This window comes from Callithrix jacchus, chromosome 7 (assembly GCF_049354715.1).
Source record: "Callithrix jacchus isolate 240 chromosome 7, calJac240_pri, whole genome shotgun sequence".
Classification (NCBI taxonomy): Eukaryota; Metazoa; Chordata; class Mammalia; order Primates; family Cebidae; genus Callithrix; species Callithrix jacchus.
The window spans coordinates 100,090,001-100,110,326 of NC_133508.1; the positions used below are offsets into that span (position 1 = coordinate 100,090,001).

Here is a 20,326-nt window from a genome sequence, read left to right on the forward strand (position 1 = left end):
CTCGGGGCCTGAGGAAGGAATTGGGAGTTTGTAGGAAGTGTGAATGGCACAGGTATGTACATACATGGCTGACACACGACAGCCACAAACTTCCTGCCTGGGCACACACAGGGTTCTGAAAAGACAGTGTCACAGGATTCATTTTCATGTAGACACCCAGCTCTCAGAAGGAGAATACCCAACTTGCCTTCCGGATGCCCAGAGGAAGCATAGGCACTCGACTGGCATCAGCCAAGGACTCCCATTATTGCTGCAAATATTAATATCATAAAATTAAATATTGTTTTCAGGAATCTCGGTTTCAGTTTTATGTAGTAATTCTTTCAGCTAATTGTTTTCCTGCACCCTGATCCCATAATTAGGGCCTGACTAATTATCTAATTACTAAGTAGCAGAAGGGCAGGTTGATGGCGACATTTTCGCCATCTTTCAAAGCCTCGTTATCCTTGTGAAAGTCACGGTTTCCTCTGGCTGCAGGCAGCTGCGGCAGACCCAAATGTCTGCTCACCTTCCACATTTGTCAACCTGTTCATTACAGTGGTGAATTTGACACATCAGAAATGTCCCTTTGACAGGAAAGTTTATCCTGGAATGAAAACTGAAGCAAAAGAAAGAAAACCAAAGAAAGATGAAAGTGTAATTTATATTCTCAGATTTGCAATTGTAGTCTTGTCTTAAAGGCAGGATATATGTCTGCTCTTTAGGAGCTGGGAGATGCTCACTTCTGGAGCCCTGGGGCTCACCCGGGCTGGATCAGGGCACAGAGAGCCTTGTTCATTTCATAACCCAGTGGGGCTTCCAGACACTGAGTCGCTGTCACTCTGAGCTGCTCGGCCGCTGGCGAGTCCACTGGGCAGCACAACAAGCTCACACATCTCGGGAGAAATTGGCCCATAAACTCCAAGAGGCTCGAGACTCTGGTGTTTGGCTGCCACAAACATCAGGTTACCAACACACTGGTTAATCAATAACCCAATTTTGTTTAATCCCTAGGTCTTAACATTTGACACCTTTTGTCCCCTTTCCAATTTTTACTACACTGGAAAGTTAGCCAGCCTCCTTTTTGCTTTTTAAGGCAGAGGAGGATGCGGGGGGAGGGGAAGCAAGGATATCTTCTCATCTCAAAAGTGACCAAATATTCTGAGATTGCTTCACATACATGCATGCGCTTCCCACTGGCTCCTCACAGCCTCCAAAATGAAAAGACCTTTTGAGACCATCAGAGTAACTCTGGGGAGCAACACACCTAACCCAAGTCATAACTGTAGAATCGTTATCAATTATAACTCCAACCAAATATGATTGTATGTTCAATTGGCTTGGCGTAGATAGATGTATGTTTGTGCAATAAATGCATCTGTCAAGATTGTTTTTATGCTCTAAGCTGGATTTTCATTAAAGAAGTATTAATTTAAATTAAGCACTCTGAGATCTTTATTAGTAAAGTAATCAGCAGCAAATAAGCTGGTTAATCAGTTTATATACCCATATATATCTTTCAGAATCAATGTTTTCAATTGAGACCGTTGCCAAGTGGTTAGAATAAGACAGAGAGAAAACTCGCATGAAATACATTTCATTTGCTAGGCTGAAGCCTGCCGCGGCCCTATTGGCGTCTCGGAATGCAGTCATTGATGCATCTACGATGACTGTGTAAAATGTGTTTAATTGGCATGAAAAGGCACTAACTGAGAGCCGGTGGGTTTCCATTATCTGGGTGGACATCTTATTTACTTTAGTGGATCCTGGGAACAAGATGAAAGTATATGAGAACTGAGGTGGGGGGTTGGTACTTAAGCCGATGGGTTTTCTTGGTTGGTAGGGGGTGGCGAGTAGGGAGTTTTATAATCATCCAGGCAATGCAAAATGCAGCTCGGCAACAGCCCAGGTCTCCCTCGCACCCTGAGGAGAAAGCCCAGTGGAACATTTTCCTAATTAGAATCTGCCGAATGCTGTTCACCCGGGGCGAAGCGGGCAAGCATGGTGGGTCCTTACATTTCCGAGGCTGCATTTTCATACCACTCCTCCCTTCCATGTAGCTCAAAAACAGGGTGGAGGAGAAGGGATCATTTTTAACTTCAACCTCAAGTCACAAAGGGGCACACAGGGGGCTTCTTTAGATGCCTAGTGCTCGGTGGTCATCTGAATGTCTTCAGAATCCCTTGGGAGGTTGGACATGCCATGGTACCATTCTGTTTGGTGATGCCTACAGTTACCAGTTTCCTGCTAAGTGAATACTTCATATTTCCATTAATTGCTACATTACAAATTGTTCCATATTCCAGTGGTGGAAGTTCACTCCGATGCCAGCTGTGGAGTGACAACATCTACACACTGTCCCAAGAGGTTCCCACATTCCGTGGGATTTGCCTTTTGAGATCGTTATTTAGTGCATAATTCTCACGTCCCAGGTATGAGGGATAAATAGAGAGAGGGTGACATGAGGATTATTTTCATCCTATTGAATCCTCCATGGAGAGGGCTTATTAACGTGTTTCTAAGTGTTTCGGAGGCTCCCGGAGTACCGTAATACCCTCTATGGTGGGTATTATACTCACTTCTACCCCAATTTTCAACCCAAAGACCTCTCAGGAAATGGGTCTCAGTTGCAAGCCATGTAAACTGGGGTTATTAAAAGCTGAGACAGATAGATGCATTAAGAGAATATATTTCTTACTTTAAAACATACTTTATTTGTACGTATTTGTTTTTGTTTTGTTTTTTTTTGCAGCGAATAAAGAGCTTTACAATGAAGTCTGGTTTCTACAGAACATTTTGAAGGCTCCTCTGTATCTGTATCTGGAATCCGTGAAGTTGGAAGCTTAAATGAACTGGCAGATTGGGAATCCCCCTCCCCAAATCACATCCTTACTTCTTCTCCTTAAGGATGAGGCAGGTGTTAACTTCACCCAAGTACTGGCTCTCACAACTCACAGCTCAGGATTTGTGCGAAATATCAGCTCTTTGGCAACAGGCACTGGTAATAAAATAAGCCTTTTGATCAAATTTATCATTGAAGGTTTTTTTTTTTTTCTCTCAATTGGAAATCAGAAGAGGGAAAAGACTAGTAAACAGGATGCTGGGTTAGCTGTACTAAATAATACTATTGAGCTGTCAGCCCTGGATTACTGGGTGTGAAAACTATAAACCCTGTCTTGTGCTCATACCTGGTGGAATCCTTTGGAGAACTTAGGTGGCCAGACCTGGAATTTCAGGCAGTGTAGTAAATTCTTAAGGATTGTACTTTGCTTGGCAAAGAGGATGGACATTCACTTTTCAGCCCTACTCTTTTCCTTCTCATTGCTCCCTGAAAGATCCAACATGCTACTGGTCATTAAATATCCCATAATTAGCAAAATTTTTTGTACTAATATTTGTATAATACTACCACTTAATAGGTGCCAGACATACCAAGTGATTTCCATGTAATTATCTCATTTAATTTTCATCACTATTCTATGACATGGAGACTTTTATTATGCTCCATTTTACAGGTGAGGAAACTGAGTCACTCAGCAGTTAAATAATGAGCCCACGATCACACACAGTAGCGGACAGCTGAGCCAGGCCTCACAGTCAGTACTCTTTGACTTAAAAGCGTAGGCACTGAACTACCCTCTACTGCCAGCCAAATCCAACTTGGGGAGTTTAGCCAAGGCAAATGATGTGATCCTTTACTGGCATGAGGGTTATTTTTGGGGCTCAGAATGATCAAATGTCATGGAAGGATCTTGCTCTGTCTTCATTACAACCCCACTATAGCTTAGCCAAACCCTCACTGTCAATGCTCCTTACAAGATGAGCAGATCTCCACATGCATCCAACCCCCAAGCTGTGAAACCGGGCTGACTGCTGAGTCCTCTCATTCCTCTGGGATTCAGAGGAGGCAGCATTGTATGGAAGAGCACAGCTGAGGCGGGAAACAACTCTTCCACTGGTCATCCATGTAACTGTGAGCAGGTGACTCAACCTCACTATGCTTAAGTTTTTTCATGTCTGAAATGAGGAAAATAGCAGAATCTACTTCATAGGATTACTATGAGGATTACATGAGTTAATACTGATGTGGTGCTTGGGATGTGGTCAGGGCCATAGAAAGCTTAGTTACTAGTGTTATGTAATTATGTTGCCCTGTAACTCTCAAAGACGCTGAGACAATGATCTTGAACTTTTGGATGAATCCAATTTGGCTAACTGAGACAAGGACACGTTTCTTACCACTCCTGGGAGAACCGGGTGTTCCACAGAATTGGCCCGCCGTTCTGAAATTATCTAGACATGCCCTGCCTGTGTTTGCATATAAAATTGTACAAGTCATGTATTTGTAAGAAATGTCATTTCTTCACTCATTCATTCAACAAAAATGCTTTGTACTTTTGCTCTGAATCAGGTACTGGAGACACAAAACTGAACAAGGCCATTCCCAAAGAGCACACAGTCCAGATGGCAGCAAATAACCTAACTGTGACACAACATGGCAAATGTAGTAAATGCTTCAATGGAAGCATGAAAAAAGCAGAGGAAATGAAATGTGTTTGTACTGCTGGGTCAGGGGCAGTCACTGAGGCCTTCCCAAGCAAGCACCATTTGAGCCAAGGCTTGAAGAATGAGTTAGAATTGTCTGTTGGTGGATGAAGGCTGGATATGGACATCCAAACAGAAAGGACATCTTGAAAACAGGCATGAAGCTATAAAAATTTAGGCTGTGTTTGGGGAACATTCTCGGTAGGGCTGTGGTGGCGGTGCCCCACGCACTGGAGTAAAGACGAGACAAGCAGCAGAGCAGGCTGTGAAGGGGAACACTCATTTCCTAGAGGCAGAAAGCAATGGTGTCTCATTTTGTTGGTTGCAAGGAACAGAAATGGACTCTGGCCCTTTGAGAGAACAGAGACTATATAGGAATGATTTGAGGCACCAACAGAAGTGAAGTGAAGACTGTCTTCTTTGGGGACAACCCCACTGAGTTTTCTACCTTTGCTTTGATTCAAGATCTCAGGAGAGAGACTCTGATTGGCTGAGCTCAGGTGACATGCTCACATCTTGGATGTACTAGGTGGTAAAAGGAAAGTCTGGTGGGCAGAGCCTCCAGGGGCCCTTTCAGCTTTTAAGGTGGACAGTCAGCACACTAGAGGGCACCAAGACTACACCTAATCAGGAAAGGTAATTCCCCAAAAGGAAATCAGGGAGCAGCTACTTGATGGACAGACCTCACATTACCGAAGTTCATTATAAATAATAATAACAACCTATGTTTATGAACCATCTGTTGTAAACTATGGTTCATACATACTTTACATAAATGTTTTATTTAATCCATGTAATAACCCTAGGAGTAGATTTACTCCACTTTGTAGAACTGGAGTAAACAAAGCACATTTTCCAAATGAAAAAAGTCACAGCTCAGAGAAGTTTTGTCACTTGCCCGAGGTCACACAGCTAGTAAGTGAGCAAGCCAGAACTCAAAAACCTGGATGCCTCTGAGGGCAAATCTCTCAACCACTGCACGTTATACCTCCAAGCATCTGCAGGTGGGCACCAGCTCCCCACTGTCCCACCCTAGCCCTTTCTTCTGTCTTACCACCCCTGAATGGGTACAGTCAACTTGGGAGACCCAAGGATCTGGCTTATGAAAAGGAGCACAGACAGGCACCTCTCTCAGTTCCTGTACCTATAGGCTGTCCAAACCAACTGGGCAGCAGCCCTTGAGTTCAGGCCAAAGCGTAATCTCTCGTGCCCTTTGTGGGTATCATATGGAAAACCCCTAATCAATTCCTTCCAAAGCAATTTATAATAATGCTTCCTCTTGAGCCCCAAGAATGGAGAGCTACATATCCACAGGGCTTCAAAGCAAGTTGTTTAAATTAGTGGCTGAGCAGAAGCTTCTGTGATCCCTGTGGGCAGATCTGCCCTCATTTAAAAAAAATTCCATGAGAATTAAACTTATCTCAAAAAGTAGTGCGGTTAACTTGTTCATCTGGTGGTAACATCTCCCAAAGTACTGGGCCTGCCATTTTGAAGTCTATAACCACGTATTTAATATAAGTAGGAAAAACCATTCATGTCATCCAGTCCCTCAGTCATCCAATGAGTCATTAATCTAGTTTCTATTGTCTAGTGGCCTTATCTGCTTATAAGTGTTATTTTACTCACCAAAATAGTGCAAGGTAGGTATTAGGATCCTCATTTTATAGACAAGGAAATGGAATCTCAGAGAAGTTAAGCAGCGAGCTTAAGGCCACACAGCAAGTAAGGGGCTCATTCTAATACCCTGTGCAGTGTTCTGTATCTTGAGCACCAACCTGGACCTGAACAGCCTTCACAGCTCCCTTCTCTGAACTGTCCAGAAAGAGTCCATGTTTTCTGCCCTTCGTTGGGAGAGGATGACAGAGAATTCCAGCAAAATGGAGACTCTTGAACGGATCCCCCTGTCTCCAGAACTGCCCAACCCACCTTCCACACTGGCCGCCAGCAACCTGTTTAAAATGCTACGCCGACCATGCCACTTAGCTTAACATCCTTCAATGGCTCCCAATTACCTTTGATAAAAAATCCACATTCACATGGAATGTGAGACCCTTCATGATCCAGCCCTTGCTACCTCTTCTGTCTCATCTTCCAAAACACCCCCTGAATGCCCATTTCACTCTAGCCATACAACTCTCCCAACAACCTCGAAGGCACCAGCACACTTCTGTTCACTTGTTCTTCTCTTTAGAACCCCCTTTCCCTTTTATATGGGTTCTGCCAACTCCTATTCAACCTGTAAAACTCAGCTCAAGTATCCCCTTCTCCAGAAAGTTCCCACCAGAACGACTGTGTCCATCCTCTGTGGCTTTTTCTGAAGATTTTTGTAGGATACCAGGGGTACTCACTCTCCAGTAGCAGGGATGACAGTCAGGAAGTTTTTGGTCTGCATAGAACAGAAAGCCCTACCCAAAGAAGACTAAACAAAAAGAAAATAGTAGATTGATCTCACATAAAGGTCATTTGGATTGTAGACTGGGCTTCAGATGTGCTACAATCAGAGTTTCTGAAATTTTCTCAGATCTGCCATCCCAGATATCTTTGTTTTGTCCTCAGACCAATCTCCCAGTGGTAACAAGATAGTTGCTAATAGAAATTGGGGCAACATGCATAGAGGAGAAGAGAGAACCTTCCTAGCAGTTGTCTTTCCCTTTGATGTGATGAGGGCTTTAGGTCACATGCTCATCCCTGGACCAATTACCATCACCAATTAAGCAATAGGCTTAAGCCATGTTGCCTGAACCAATCACAGACAAGGGTATGTGTAGGATTACCATGACAAGTATAGCCCAGTGTGGGTCAGCTTTCCTAAGATCACATAGCTTATGTACAGGAGGGGTGGACACTCAAATTAAAATGCAGTTCTGGGCTGGACACTGTGGCTCACACCTGTAATCCCAGCACTTTGGGAGGCCAAGGTAAGTGGATTTCTTGAACCCAGGAGTTCAAGACCAGCCTGGGCAAGATGGTGAAACCTGTCTCTACAGAAAAACACAAAAATTAGCCAGGTATGATGGTGCATACCTGTAGTCTCAGCTACTAGGGACGCTGAGGTGAGAGGAATCCTTGAGTCTGAGAGGTGGAGGTTACAGTGAGCCGAGATTATGCCACTGCACTCCAGCTTTGGTGACATGGTGAGATCCTGTCTCAAAAAAAAAAAAAAAAAGAAAAAGAAAAAGAGAGGGAATCCTGTCAGGAGGGAGGAAGAAGGGAATGGATGCTGTTTAAGCCCCCACCATAGCTGTGTAGCTGTTCACACACACCTGTCCTCCCCCAGTACTATAAGCCTCTTGAGAACAAAGACCATGATTTGCTTATCTTAGTGTCCCATTGTCTAGCACAGTACTTGAAAAATCTTTGACAACAAGTGAGATGAGTTAGCATGGTTAAAATATTGCCGGAGCTGAGGGGTATTCAAAGCTGATGAAAGATTCTGGTTGGCACAAGGTAAAAAGAAAAGGCATCACTTCTACCTGCTGGATCTCTATTTGGTATATAAATTAGACCTTTTTAAAAGACATGTTTCTGTCTGCCAGGCTTTAGAAACAGTGATCTAAGAGTCAGACATTTCCTATTAAAGTTTAAAAAACATAGCTTTAAGTCATACATTATATTGAACGCTTTCATATCTCATCTGATTCAGTAGGTTTTAAACCTCACAGAGGTCACATTTTGAAACAGTAGTCACTTTTTACAACATCTCCAAACATTAAATAAAAATAAAAATTATTATGAAGACTAGAGATGTCCACAGAGACCACTAACATGACACTTGGTTATTATTATTAAGGACAATATTATTTGGAGTTTGGGGGTTAAAATGGCTAGCTCATCTCTAAGCTTTGTTTTTTTTTTCTTTCTTGAAGAAGGAAGGGCAATTCTATCAATGCTTTTTTTCTTCTCTTTCTTTCTTTCCTTCCTTCTTTCTTTCTTTTCTTCCTTCCTTCCTTCCCTATTTAGAATAGCATTCTTAACCTGGGGCAATCTGAGGAATGCTATGAATCCCTCAAACATATGCAAAATTTTGTGTGTATCAATATTTTTCTCAAGATAGGGGTCATAGTTTCTGTTATGGTCTCAAAGGGGTCATTGTTTCACAGAAAGATTGAGAACCACAGACATTGAAGGAAAATTCCCCCAGGACCTCAGTTGTCTCAATGACTGGGGTTTCACATAATGAAGAAAAGCTATCCCCAGGGTTAGACTATTCACTTCGATTGGTGGCTTCCAGGAAATAGGTCATTCTTGGATTTCTCTTAGAATGTTCTAACTTAGAGAGGTTAGAACTTGTAGATACTTGAAGTGAATGGGGCTCTGGAAGGAGAAATTGGCAAAGCAGCTCCCATATCCCACCCTCCCAACCCCCAAGCCTCTCCTTGACACACTCCTTAAGCTAAAAAGGTCTATCCTGATTCAGAAACACGTGATCGCTGGCTCCCACATTTACTGGGGACAATTTATAATTTACCCAGCCAGTCTAGGGACTGGCTCACATTTGTAAACAGAAATAAAGCTAGTGGTTTATTGTTGGTCTCTCTAAAAAAAAAATCTTACCATCTTGATGTGTCATCCCCTCATCCATAATAGGTTTGATTTTTTTATTGTTGTTGTTTAAAAGGCTTTAATGTATTGAAGTCTGGTGGCAAAGGAAGAAAATTTGGGAGTGTGTGTGTGTGTGTGTGGTGGCAAAGGAAGAAAATTTGGGAGTTTGTGTGTGTGTGTATGTGTGTGTGTGTGCGTGCATGTGCATATTCAAGGAGGGCTCTGAAAAGATGTTTTTGGTTCCCCCATGAAGCATCGTTGTCCGAGAAGGCAGGTTTGTATTGCTAGTTATCGGCTTTTTCTTTGTTTCTCTTGTTTCAGTGTTCAGTTGCATTTTACTGTTCAGAACTTGAAGGATGCATTCAAACTTATGGAGCATGACATTTTAACTATCTCATCTCACCATGATTTATCTCAATTTACTTTCCTCCAAACTGTAGTCTTGAGAAAGCACACCATCTCCGGGTTCTCCAGTGGGTAGAAGACCATAAACAGCATTAAATGAGCCCAATGTCAGCTAACTTCTGAGCAAGGCTCACTCATTAGATCCTTATTGTTCTCCTAATGAGATGCTTTCCTTTAAGCTGGGAACGTGTGGAACATTAGCAATGGCCTCTGTAGTGTATTGCTGAATGTTCAATACGAACCAGCGGAGGTTAAATAACATGATGAATCAAGCAATCCCAAAGGAACGTGGTGATGTGCTGAGCCCATCGGGGCCCTGCAGACCCTTAACACTTTCTGTGTGAGGCTTCTGTTCCCCAAACAGTTGCTTTGTCCCGAATGATGCACTGCCTGCAAAATGTATCAATCCCAGGACCCAATATATGCCTACTGGGATATATTTTACTGTCTCTAGTTGACTTCCAGTTTAGAGTTCAACTGCAACTGAACTTTGGTGGTAAAAAATCAACTCTGTCTTCATTCGCTCTAGGAATTTCTGCCTCTGAGTAGAATGAATCGATAATGAGGTCATGAACACATATTATTAATGCCTTTTATTATTTATATGGATGTTAATGTGTCCAATTGACACACAACTTTCTACCTCTCTGGTCTAACACTCATGACCCTTGCACCCCTTTTGCATCCTCTCTCTCTTTGTTCATTCAGTCACAAATACAGTGAAAAAATAATATATCACAAGCCATGACCCCTTGGCCTTTATGAATTATCTGTTTAGAAAGATGTGAAGCCACCTTTTATATCCACCATAATAGATACTTAGACATAGTGGATCAATAGTGTACAAGTTTGCTGGTTATAGTTAATGGGTACCAAAGGGACACTCTGGCAGTGACCTCTGACATTGAGGCTGACAAGAAATCTATACAGCAAAAAATAAGGAAGATGGACAATTTTCAAAGTTATGAATGTAGATCTTTGCAAATCGTGATAATTTTCTCCTGGTGGAAATAATTCAGACTTGCAGGTGGTTACTAATTTCTGAAAGCTCCTTAATTAGGACCCCTGAAATAGGAATGGCAGTCCATCGCCACGCTATTTCAGAACAGCCGTGGTGCCGGGCCCGAACCAGTCCATTTGTCATCCAAGGAGAACCAACTGAGATTGTTTTCCTGTCAAAGAGGACTTTTCTCTTTATGAAATGGGCTGTCATTTATAATTTTAAGCAGGCACAGATTTGTTAAACAGCCACATGGTAATGCGTTTCTATAAGAAGATCCACAGACCCATAGTTCTGGAAAGAAATCGAGCTTACAAGATATTTTAAAACCTAATGGGAATGGAATATTTTGGGTTTCTTGAAAAGACGGTTTCTGCCCTGCATATTGTCAAGGGAATTTAACAATAAATTCGTTGTTGTGTGTCTGAGAGTCTGTTTGAAGCAATTATATTTTTATACATTCTATGGAGTTGATCTTAGAGAAATCTACCAGGACACCAAGACTACCTCTTTATGTCACTGCATGAACATTAATGGTGGCCAGCGGGTTTAAAAAGAGTCAGGGAAACAGCTAATTTGTGAGTGGTCTTGAAGACAGCAAACTGCAGCATTCTGCCTGGCAGAGAAACGAATATACATGGCATCCAATCTAAAGGAGAGGGGGCAAGAACGTAAGGGCAAAGTCCTTTTCACTCCACTCCACAGTGTACATACCGTATTATGATGTCACACTCCAGTAGCATTGCTCTGAAGTCCCAGTGGTCTCCTGCTGCTAAGCACCATTGAAAACACATTTGTCCTGACGGTTCTTTTCCTTTTATCCCCCTCTCATCTGTGTAAGATGAATCACTCCTGGATCCAGACTGACTCTGAGGGCAGAGCCAGGTCCTGACGAGGTAGCCTGCCTCCTATGGCTTAAACATTTTAATTAATTTCAACACTAATGCCCAAATGAGAGTTAATCACTCTGCCGCAGTGCTTTCTAATTTACTAAGTTTATTCATTAAAACTTTCCTTACTGAACTTTGATTGAATGTCATGCTTTTTTGGAGCCCTTTCAAACTGCCTTAAGGGGTTTTAAAGTGATATCTTGGGCAGCTGCTGAAAGCCTTCAGTGTTTGCTTAAAGAAAAGAGTAGGGGAAAATGTGATCAGCAAGAAATCTCTGTGCTGAACAAGGAGGGTTTTGGGCGGCAGGAGGCCTGTGAAAGCAGGTTTGTGTTTAAACAGGCTATTAAAAATGTAAGATAAACCTAAATTCCTAATAAGAAAAATACAATCAATCACCTTAATACTTGGCAAAACTTGGAAATACATTTCATGGTAAGATGCAGCCATCTTTAAAAAAAAAACAACAGAATGATAGCAGCACTTTGTATTAACAAGGGGAGAGATATTCACAATGCTTTTCAACCTAATTATTTTGGAATCAATATAATAAAAATCTTAGGTACACAGTTTTGCCTATTATTTGCTAGGACTAAATTTTTACTGAGAGATATTGTTTAATGAAGGCTTTTATTTAAATTGAACTCTAAAAAAATGCAATCTTTACATATCTAATTAACAGTATCAAGGATTGAATACCCCCGCTATCTATTACACGACGGCAGCTCTCAATACATGGAATTGCTTTAATGGAAATTGGTAGTGTTGGCTGGGTGCAGTGGCTCATGCCTGTAATCCCAGCACTTTGGGAGGCTGAGGTGGGCAGATCACCTGAGGTTGGGAGTTCGTGACCAGCCTGACCAACATGGAGAAACTCCGTCTCTACTAAAAATACCAAAAAAATTAGCTGGGCATGGTGGCGCATGCCTGTAATTCCAGCTCCTTGGGAGGCTGAGGCAGGAGAATCGCTTGAACCTAGGAGACAGAGGTTGCAGTGAGCTGAGATTATGCCACTGCACTTCAGCCTGGGCAACGAAAGCGAAACTCTGTCTCAAAAAAAAAAAAAAGAAAAAGAAAAAGAAAAAGAAATGGGCACTGTTAGTGTCTTTAGGAATGTGCTTCCTCCTTCTTTCTACCTCTTCACTCTTCATTCCCTAACTCTAGTCAGAAACATATTTGTAACATTTAAAAACTTCCAGTAATCTGGGAGGAAAAAGTCAAGTCAGAATTATTAATGAAAGCACCACTTCTAAGAGGCCATGAATCAAAATACAAGTTTTCATATTCATTTTTTCATGTTCTAGAAATACTGCCCAGTATTATGCAACAAGGCATGACAAATTCCTTTTTAAAAAGTGTTTTTGGCCAAGCATGGTGGCTCATACCTGTAATCCCAGCACTTTGGGAGGCCAAGGCAGGAGGATCACAAAGTCAGAAGTTCGAAACCAGCCTGACCGAAACACAGTCTCTACTAAAAATACAAAAATTAGCTGGGCATGGTGGTGCACGCCTATAGTCCCAGCTACTCAGGAGACTGAGGCAGGAGAATTGCTTGAACCCAGGAGGCAGAGGTTGCGGTGAGCTGAGATTTTGCCATTGCAACAAGAGCAAAACTCCTTCTCAAAAAAAAAAAAAAAAAGTATTTTTGACTTCAGAAAGCAAAAAAGCTTACCCATTCCATCCCACCTTGACAGACGGAGCTTAACTGGAAAGAGCTCCCTTTTCACTTGCAGGGGCTCTGCTTGTCACTATGAGTTGCTCATGAAATAGTCTTGCTTTTGAGGCTCTTGAAAGATCTGTTTAGCAGAATCTTCTTTTTAGAAAGTTAATCCCTGGCCATGCACGTTGGCTCATGCATGTAATCCCAGCACTTTAAGAGGCCGAGGTGGGTGGATCACAAGGTTAGGAGTTCAAGACCAGCCTGACCAAAATAGTGAAACCCCTTCTCTACTAAAAATACAAAAAGTAGCTGGGCGTGGTGGCAGGCACCTGTAATCCCAGCTACTCGAGAGGCTGAGGCAGAGAACTGCTTGAACCTGGGAGGCAGAGGTTGCAGTGAGCCAAGATTGCACCACTGCACTCCAGCCTGGGCGACAGAGCGAGACTCTGTCTCAAAAAAAGAAAGAAAGAAAGAAGAAGAAAGAAAGAAAGAAAGAAAGAAAAAAAGAAAGAAAGAAAAAAAGAAAGAAATTAATTTAAATCCTGTGTATATCAAAACACAGACCCAGAAAGAAATATGTCAGCATAGGAAAGAGAGTGTGATGGCAGCATATCCCAGTGCTGGGATTAGGTAACCTGGCTTGGAATTCTGATTTTGCTATTTGCCAGCTGTATGACCTTGGACAAGTTGTGCAACTTCCCTAAGCTTAATTTCTTCAACTAAAAATTAGCATTATTCAAGCAGCCATCTCACCAGACTTTTGAGAAAACTAACAGCTTATACATATGTAGCACTTGTTACAGTAGGTGGCACTTACTTACAGTAGGGGGCTAAACATTATTTACTCCTCAGCCCAACTTCAAGAATCAATATTATTATGATCCCTAATTTACTGAGGGGGAAACTGAGTCACAGACTGGCAAAGTAACGTTCCCAAAGTCACACAACTAAGTTACAAAGCCAGAGTTTTAACAGGGTCACCTGGCTCCGGAGCCTGCACACTTAACCCCAGAACATAAGCAAAGGATAGAGGATCATGCCCAGCCCAGGGAAATGCTTCATAAAGTTAGTAATCGTTAGCTCTTATTATTGTAGGGGTTCAATAAACATTTGGCTAATTGAACAAATTAATTTTGTGAGGGATTCTTGAAGTTCCAGAGTACAAATACTTCTGCAAATCAAATACTGACACTGAGAAAGTACCGCCTTTCCAGCCTCCATTCATTTCAGTGGCATGGAGATGCCTGGCTATTTTACTCTTATTTTGAGGGGAAAAAAATGAAAAGAAAAGCAATGAGTAAACTCTTTTAATATGCAAACAAAGGGGATTAAATCCAGGAAATCAAAACCAATGGTAATCCTAGTCAGTGATTCCTGAAATTGGATGTACAATAGAAACACCTGAGAATCATTTTTTTTGAGACTGAGTCTTGCTCTGTCACCCAGGTTGGAGGGCAGTGGCACGATCTCAGCTCACCGCAACCTCCGCCTCCAGGGTTCAAGCAATTCTCTTGAGTAGCGGGGACTACAGGTGTGCCCCACCATGCCTGGCTAATTTTTTGTATCTTTAGCAGAGTGGAGTTTCACCATTTTGGCCAGGCTGGTCACGAACTCCTGATCTCACGTGATTCTCACCGGCTTGGCCTCCCAAAGTGTAGGGATTACAGGCATAAGCCACTGTGCCTGGACTGAGAATCTTCAAAAAATACAGGTAAATGGGTCTCATTCCCATTTCAGATTGACTGAAATTGAATATATGGGGGTAAAATTTAGGCAGATGTAGTTTTAAAAATATTTTAATGAAATAATATAACATTATACAGAAAAGTGTATAAATCATAAATACTCTGCTTGATGACTTTTCACCAAGTGAACACGCTCATGCAATCAGCACCCAGAATCCCAGAAGGCCCCCAGGGCCCCCTTTTAGTTACTATCCTTCCAAGACATAGCCACAATCCTGATTAACATATGGATTAATTTTTTCTGATTTTTTGTATAAAGCTAAAATGAAATCATGCAGGATGTGTTTTCTCGCATCCAGCTTATTTTACTCTACTTCGTATTTCTAAAATTCACCTATGATGGTGTATGTTATATTAGTTATTTCCTTTTCAGTGCTATATGCTAGTCTACTGTTTGAACATACTACAATTTATTTACTCATTCAGTTGTTGCTAGGTACTTAGGTGGTTCTTTGTGGTGCTATTACAAATAGTGCTGCCATGAAATTTTCGTATGCCTTTTGGTGAATTTTTACATTTGTTGGGTGTTTACCTGGGAGTGCAATTGTTGAGTGCAGCATATACCTAAGTTCAGCTTTAGTAGATTGGGCATGTGTGTTTTTAAAAAGCACCACCAGTGGTTCTAATGAGCTGCTGGGAACAGGAGCACTGGTCTGAGCTGTAAGGCTTTATGGCTACCCAACTGCTGCTTAGAATAGAAGTGAAAGACAGTTTTAAAACCTGATAGGAATGGAATAGTTGGCATTTCTTGAAAACCAGCCTCTGCCCTGCATCTTGCAAAGGAATCAGTTACATTAGGGTTAGAGTTGACAGCTGCGGTACCAGAGCAGCAGGAAGAGTAAGTTGGTCCACATTTCAGATACAATTTCTCAATAGCAAATGTCTCTGCAGTATCTTATAAAATATCACAGAGTGGAGCCTCTTCCACAAGCACCCAGGAAAAAAGGAACAGCATTTTTTTCTCCAGCCTGGCCTTCTGCTTTTGTTCCATCACTCCCGGTCCCCAAGGCTCTGCCCTCTGCCCAGGATAGTTTCCGTGACCTCCCCACCTATCCTCTCTCCTGTCCCCTGAGCTTCCTCTTCTGAGAAGCCGTCCTTGTCTCTCCTGTTGGAGCACTTGATGGGAGCTCCTTGAAGTCAGAGCCTTGACTTACCATCTTGGTATAACCAGGCACTGGTATACATTTTCAATCAATGCCCAACCAGCTTTAAACAGTCCTTAAATCAAAAAGCAAAAAACTAGTCTCAACAGGTACAAAATGTGCAGCTCCCTCATAAAATTTCAGAGCATTAAAAAGCATTTATCATGTGCATGTTTCCAAATGGTCCTTCCTTCAGTCTTTCTTTTTATTTATTTATTTGTTTTGAGACAGAGTCTCTCTCTCTGTCACCCAGGCTGGAGTGCAATGGCATGATCTTGGCTCACTGCAACCTCTGCCTCCTGGATTCAAGCAATTATTCTGCCTCAGCCTCCCAAGTAGCTGGGATTACAGGCGCCTGCCACTCTGCCCAGCTAAATTTTTTATCTTTAGTAGAGACAGGGTTTCGCCATGTTGGCCAGGCTGGTCACAAACTCCTGACCTCAGGTGATCCACCCACTTCGACCTCCCAAAGTGCTGGGATTACAGGCATATGCCACCCTACGCAGCCCCTTCAGTCTTTCATATTAACATAACGCATACGTGAGCACAGGTGCACTGACCCTGACCAGGACGCAGAGGGTCAAAGAGGACAGGACAATCTTACAGGACTAGCTTGTTGATTAACTAATCAATTAATTATTAACATGATATATAAACAGGAGAGTCTTTTCTTGGGGCTTGCAAGAAACCGGGATTTAGCTCTAGGACTGATGTGATGGGTGAGGCTAATTGGACTTTCTGTTCATTATTAATTCCTCCAGCCGTGGTTGTCACAATGGCGGGAAGAGGAGCAGAGAGACACTCTTCCTTTGAAAATAATACCACTTCTAAATGGTTTACAGCAAGGAGCTTCTGAGCAGAATTGTCACACACAACAGTGCAGGGTATGTACTTCACCATTTCAGGGTACAAAAGTCATCCCCCTTGGGTGGTAAGCCTCTTTAGTTTCATCTGTAAAACTTAGTTCGGAGAATTATTATGAAGATGAAAAGGGCTACCACTTCTGTGATTCACTGAAAGTCTACTTATTAAGGATTTGCCCTTAGTGGGTACTCATAACATTTATAACCTAGAGGAATAGACATACATTAAATAAACAAATAAATACAGTAGTCCCCCTTTATCTGTCGGCGATACGTGCCAAGACCCCCAGTGAATGCCTGAAACCTCAAATAGTACCAAACCTTTCATATACTATATAGTTTTCCTACATATACATACCTATAATGTTTATAAATTAGGCACAGTAGGTGATTCACAACAATAACCACTAATAAAATAGAACATTATAAAATACGCTATAATAAAAGTTGTGTGAATGTGATCTCTCTCTTTCAAAGTATCTTACTGTACTGTACTCACCTATTATCCATCTTGGGTAACTGAAACCGTGGATAAGTGAGAACAACCGCACTTACAAATTGTGATGAATGCTCTGAAGGAGAAAAACAATAAAACAATGAAAAAAGGTTGAATAAGCAGAATGTGATCTAGAGTGGCTGCGGGGTGTGGATAGGGCAGGCCTCTCCGGGAGGTGACATTCAGGTTGAATGCAGGGATGGGTTTGAGGTCCCTTAGCAGAGAGTGGGAAAAGTCGGGTAAGGGGAAGAGCTTTTCCGGCTGAGGAGGGTGGTGTGCAGGAGCGTGGCTGGAACAAAGCCAGCCAAGGGGATACGGGCATAGCTGAGGTTGGAGGCTCTTAACATGTCCTGTTTCCTGGTTCTGGAACTTCGCGTCAATTCCAGCCCCTGGACTCCAGCTGGTGAGTGATGTTATCTAGTGAATGGTCCAAAATAATTATGAGTCAACCATTTTAAGAGGGTTTACATGCAGGGGTCTCCAATCTTTTAGCTTCCCTGGGCCACCCCAGAATAATAATCGTCTTGGGCCACACATAAAGTACACTAACACGAATGATAGCTGATGAGCTAAAAGAAAAAAAACTCATAATATTTTAAGTTTACAAATTTGTGTCAGGTAGCATTTAGAGCTGTCCTGGGCCGTACGGGGTCCTTGGGCAACGGGTTGGACGCGCTTAGTGTACCGCATAGGCGTAATCCTATGAACATAGCTCCCATGGGCCATGCTGAACTTTGGAGATGCTTTGTCCCCTTTCTCCTGCCTCTTTTTCCCTTTCATTGCCTCTTCCCACCAGTGCTCAATGCCACAAAGCTGGGTACCACGTGTCCTCAAACTTACCCTCTGTAGATCTCCTCCAGAAGTATCCGCGCTTTGGAGCTTCCCCACACTTCTTGCCTCTTCTTCCCCACCACACCTGGTGTGCTCTGTGTTAGTTCCCTCGCGGCCTGGCTACATGACTGACTCGCACCCTTGATTATTTAAATTAAGTTTATAATAGCTTAAATTAAGTTTATAATAGGTTGAACTGCACACAAGACAAACACTCACATGGAAATTTCAAGTATAGCAAAAGAACCAATGGAATGGAATTTTGGACGATCCTCAAATCTCATCATAATTGGTCATAGGAAGGGTGGGCAGCAGGCAGTAAGAAAGTTTTATCCCAGAAGCTAAATCCAGGCTTTGACATAACTTAATTTAAAACAGAATAATACTTTTTCCTGCAAAAGGCATCTATGGCTCTCCCAACCCCACCCAAATTTCCAAAGGCTTAGGTGGTAAAGGAGCAGTTGGAAGAGGCAGACATTAGGAATCTGAGTACCTTACAATGGAGGCCAGCGGGAGGGATTCTTCTGAAGCCTTCTTCTGCACCATGGACCTCGCAGTCTTCCCTTTCTGGCATGGACTCTGCTGGGGTGCACCAGCGTCCCATATTGGATCCTGCGACTTAATCATTTTGTTGTTGATTAGCATATTACTAACTGAAGTAGAAATGGATTTCTTTACAAATATCGAACAGTCAGTAAGAAAAGAAAAATGGCTGCAAAACTGGATAAATTTCCTCATCTGTAAGGTGGGACAGAAATGGTTCTTTGCCTTTCAGAGTTGTGAGGAGTAAAGAAACAAATCCAGGTCAAGTGCTGAGCACACGGAAGGTACTGAGGAAAGGACAGAGTCACGGCTGCACACCCCAAATCCTTGGGGCCAGATTGTTGCAGAATTTAGACTTTGTCCGATTTTAGGAAGATAATACAGCACAGATACCATATGTTATATAATATTCCTAGCAGAGTCTGAGGAACCACTCCTGTTTCTGTAATCAAACATATTATTTCTTTTTAATTTATATTTATTTATTTATTTTAAGTATTTCTTAAGTCAAATATATGTGTACCCACACTTGGCAAGATAAATAAAGACTATAAATAGCTTCAAATCAGTTTGAGTCACGTTTTGTCGCCTAACAAGTTTGCATCCAAAGTTATAAAAAACACTTCTGTTTTCAGAACTTAATGGATTTTGGAATTTCAACTAAAGGATTTCTATTATCTTGTTTCTATAACTCAAGTAGTAAGATTTTTTTCTTTTCTCCCTCTAGTAACCATTCAGAAACCCCTTTTCTTATTTATTTATTTATTTGCTCTGTTGCCCAAGCTAGAGTGCAGTGGTGCGACCTTGGCTAACTGCAATCTCTGCCTCCTGGGTTCAAGTGATTCTCCTGCCTCAGCCTCCCAAGTAGCTGGGATTACAGGCATGTGCCACCATGCCCAGCTAATTTTTATATTTTTAGTAGAGGCAGAGTTTCACAGTTATGGCCAGCTGGTCTCAAACTCCTGGCCTTAGGTGATCCTCCCCCGTCAGCCTCCCAAAATTTTGAGATTTACAGGCATGAGCCACTGTGCCTGGATGACTTTTCTTATTTATTCTGATTATACTTTAAAGTGTAGCGACTGAGAATTCCTGATACATTAACTGAGGGCATAAGAACTGGGACGTAGACATATGAGAGAGTGGGTTGTATTATTATTCCAGGATGAGACCTAGAACCTCAGAAAGGCAGGTTTTGACTCATCAGAAGAAGAGATTGGATCCTAACGCAATCTACTGCATGGTGAGTTGCAGAATCCTGGCTCTTGAAGGTGTCCAGGCGGAGATGACAACGTATCTATCATGGATGCTGTAAAGTGGATTCCTGCAATGAGCCGAGGTTAAGACATATGATGTCCAAGCTCCCCTCCAGTCTAAAACCCTATAATTCTGTATTTTTATTAGGGATTTAGTCACAATCAAGGGAGATTTTCATCTCTATTATGCCAGGATTTAAGGAGAATCAGGAAATTGTTATTTCCATCTTAATCTTTTTATCTGCTCCCTGGGGCTGTAAGCGTGCCAGCAGATATCTAAGGCAGTCTATTGCTGAACAGTGCTCTAGATGCTAATAGAGTTCTGTGATCAAATCAGTTTGCTTAGACAATTCAGTTAGACCATGTTGGGTTAAACAATTTAAAAATATTTCTTTTCCAAAATACTTATCATTGACTTCAAAATACCATTATATA

At 42.0% G+C, this 20,326-nt stretch overlaps 1 protein-coding gene across 1 annotated transcript in view; it reads right to left on the reverse strand.

Annotated features, from left to right (window-relative positions):
• LOC118142964 (uncharacterized) overlaps window positions 1-18,717 on the reverse strand; it is a 28,091-nt gene extending 9,374 nt beyond the window's left edge. The window contains exons 1-4 of the mRNA XM_078332110.1: window positions 18,589-18,717; window positions 18,105-18,235; window positions 17,268-17,340; window positions 1-8 (exon numbers count right to left, since the gene is read on the reverse strand). The exon at window positions 1-8 is cut by the window's left edge and continues 9,374 nt beyond it. Coding sequence (XP_078188236.1) covers window positions 17,271-17,340; window positions 18,105-18,235; window positions 18,589-18,699 — 312 coding nt within the window. The 5' untranslated portion in view covers window positions 18,700-18,717 and the 3' untranslated portion in view covers window positions 1-8; window positions 17,268-17,270. The remainder of the gene's footprint in view (window positions 9-17,267; window positions 17,341-18,104; window positions 18,236-18,588) is intronic.
• Between the last annotated feature and the right edge of the window lie 1,609 nt (window positions 18,718-20,326).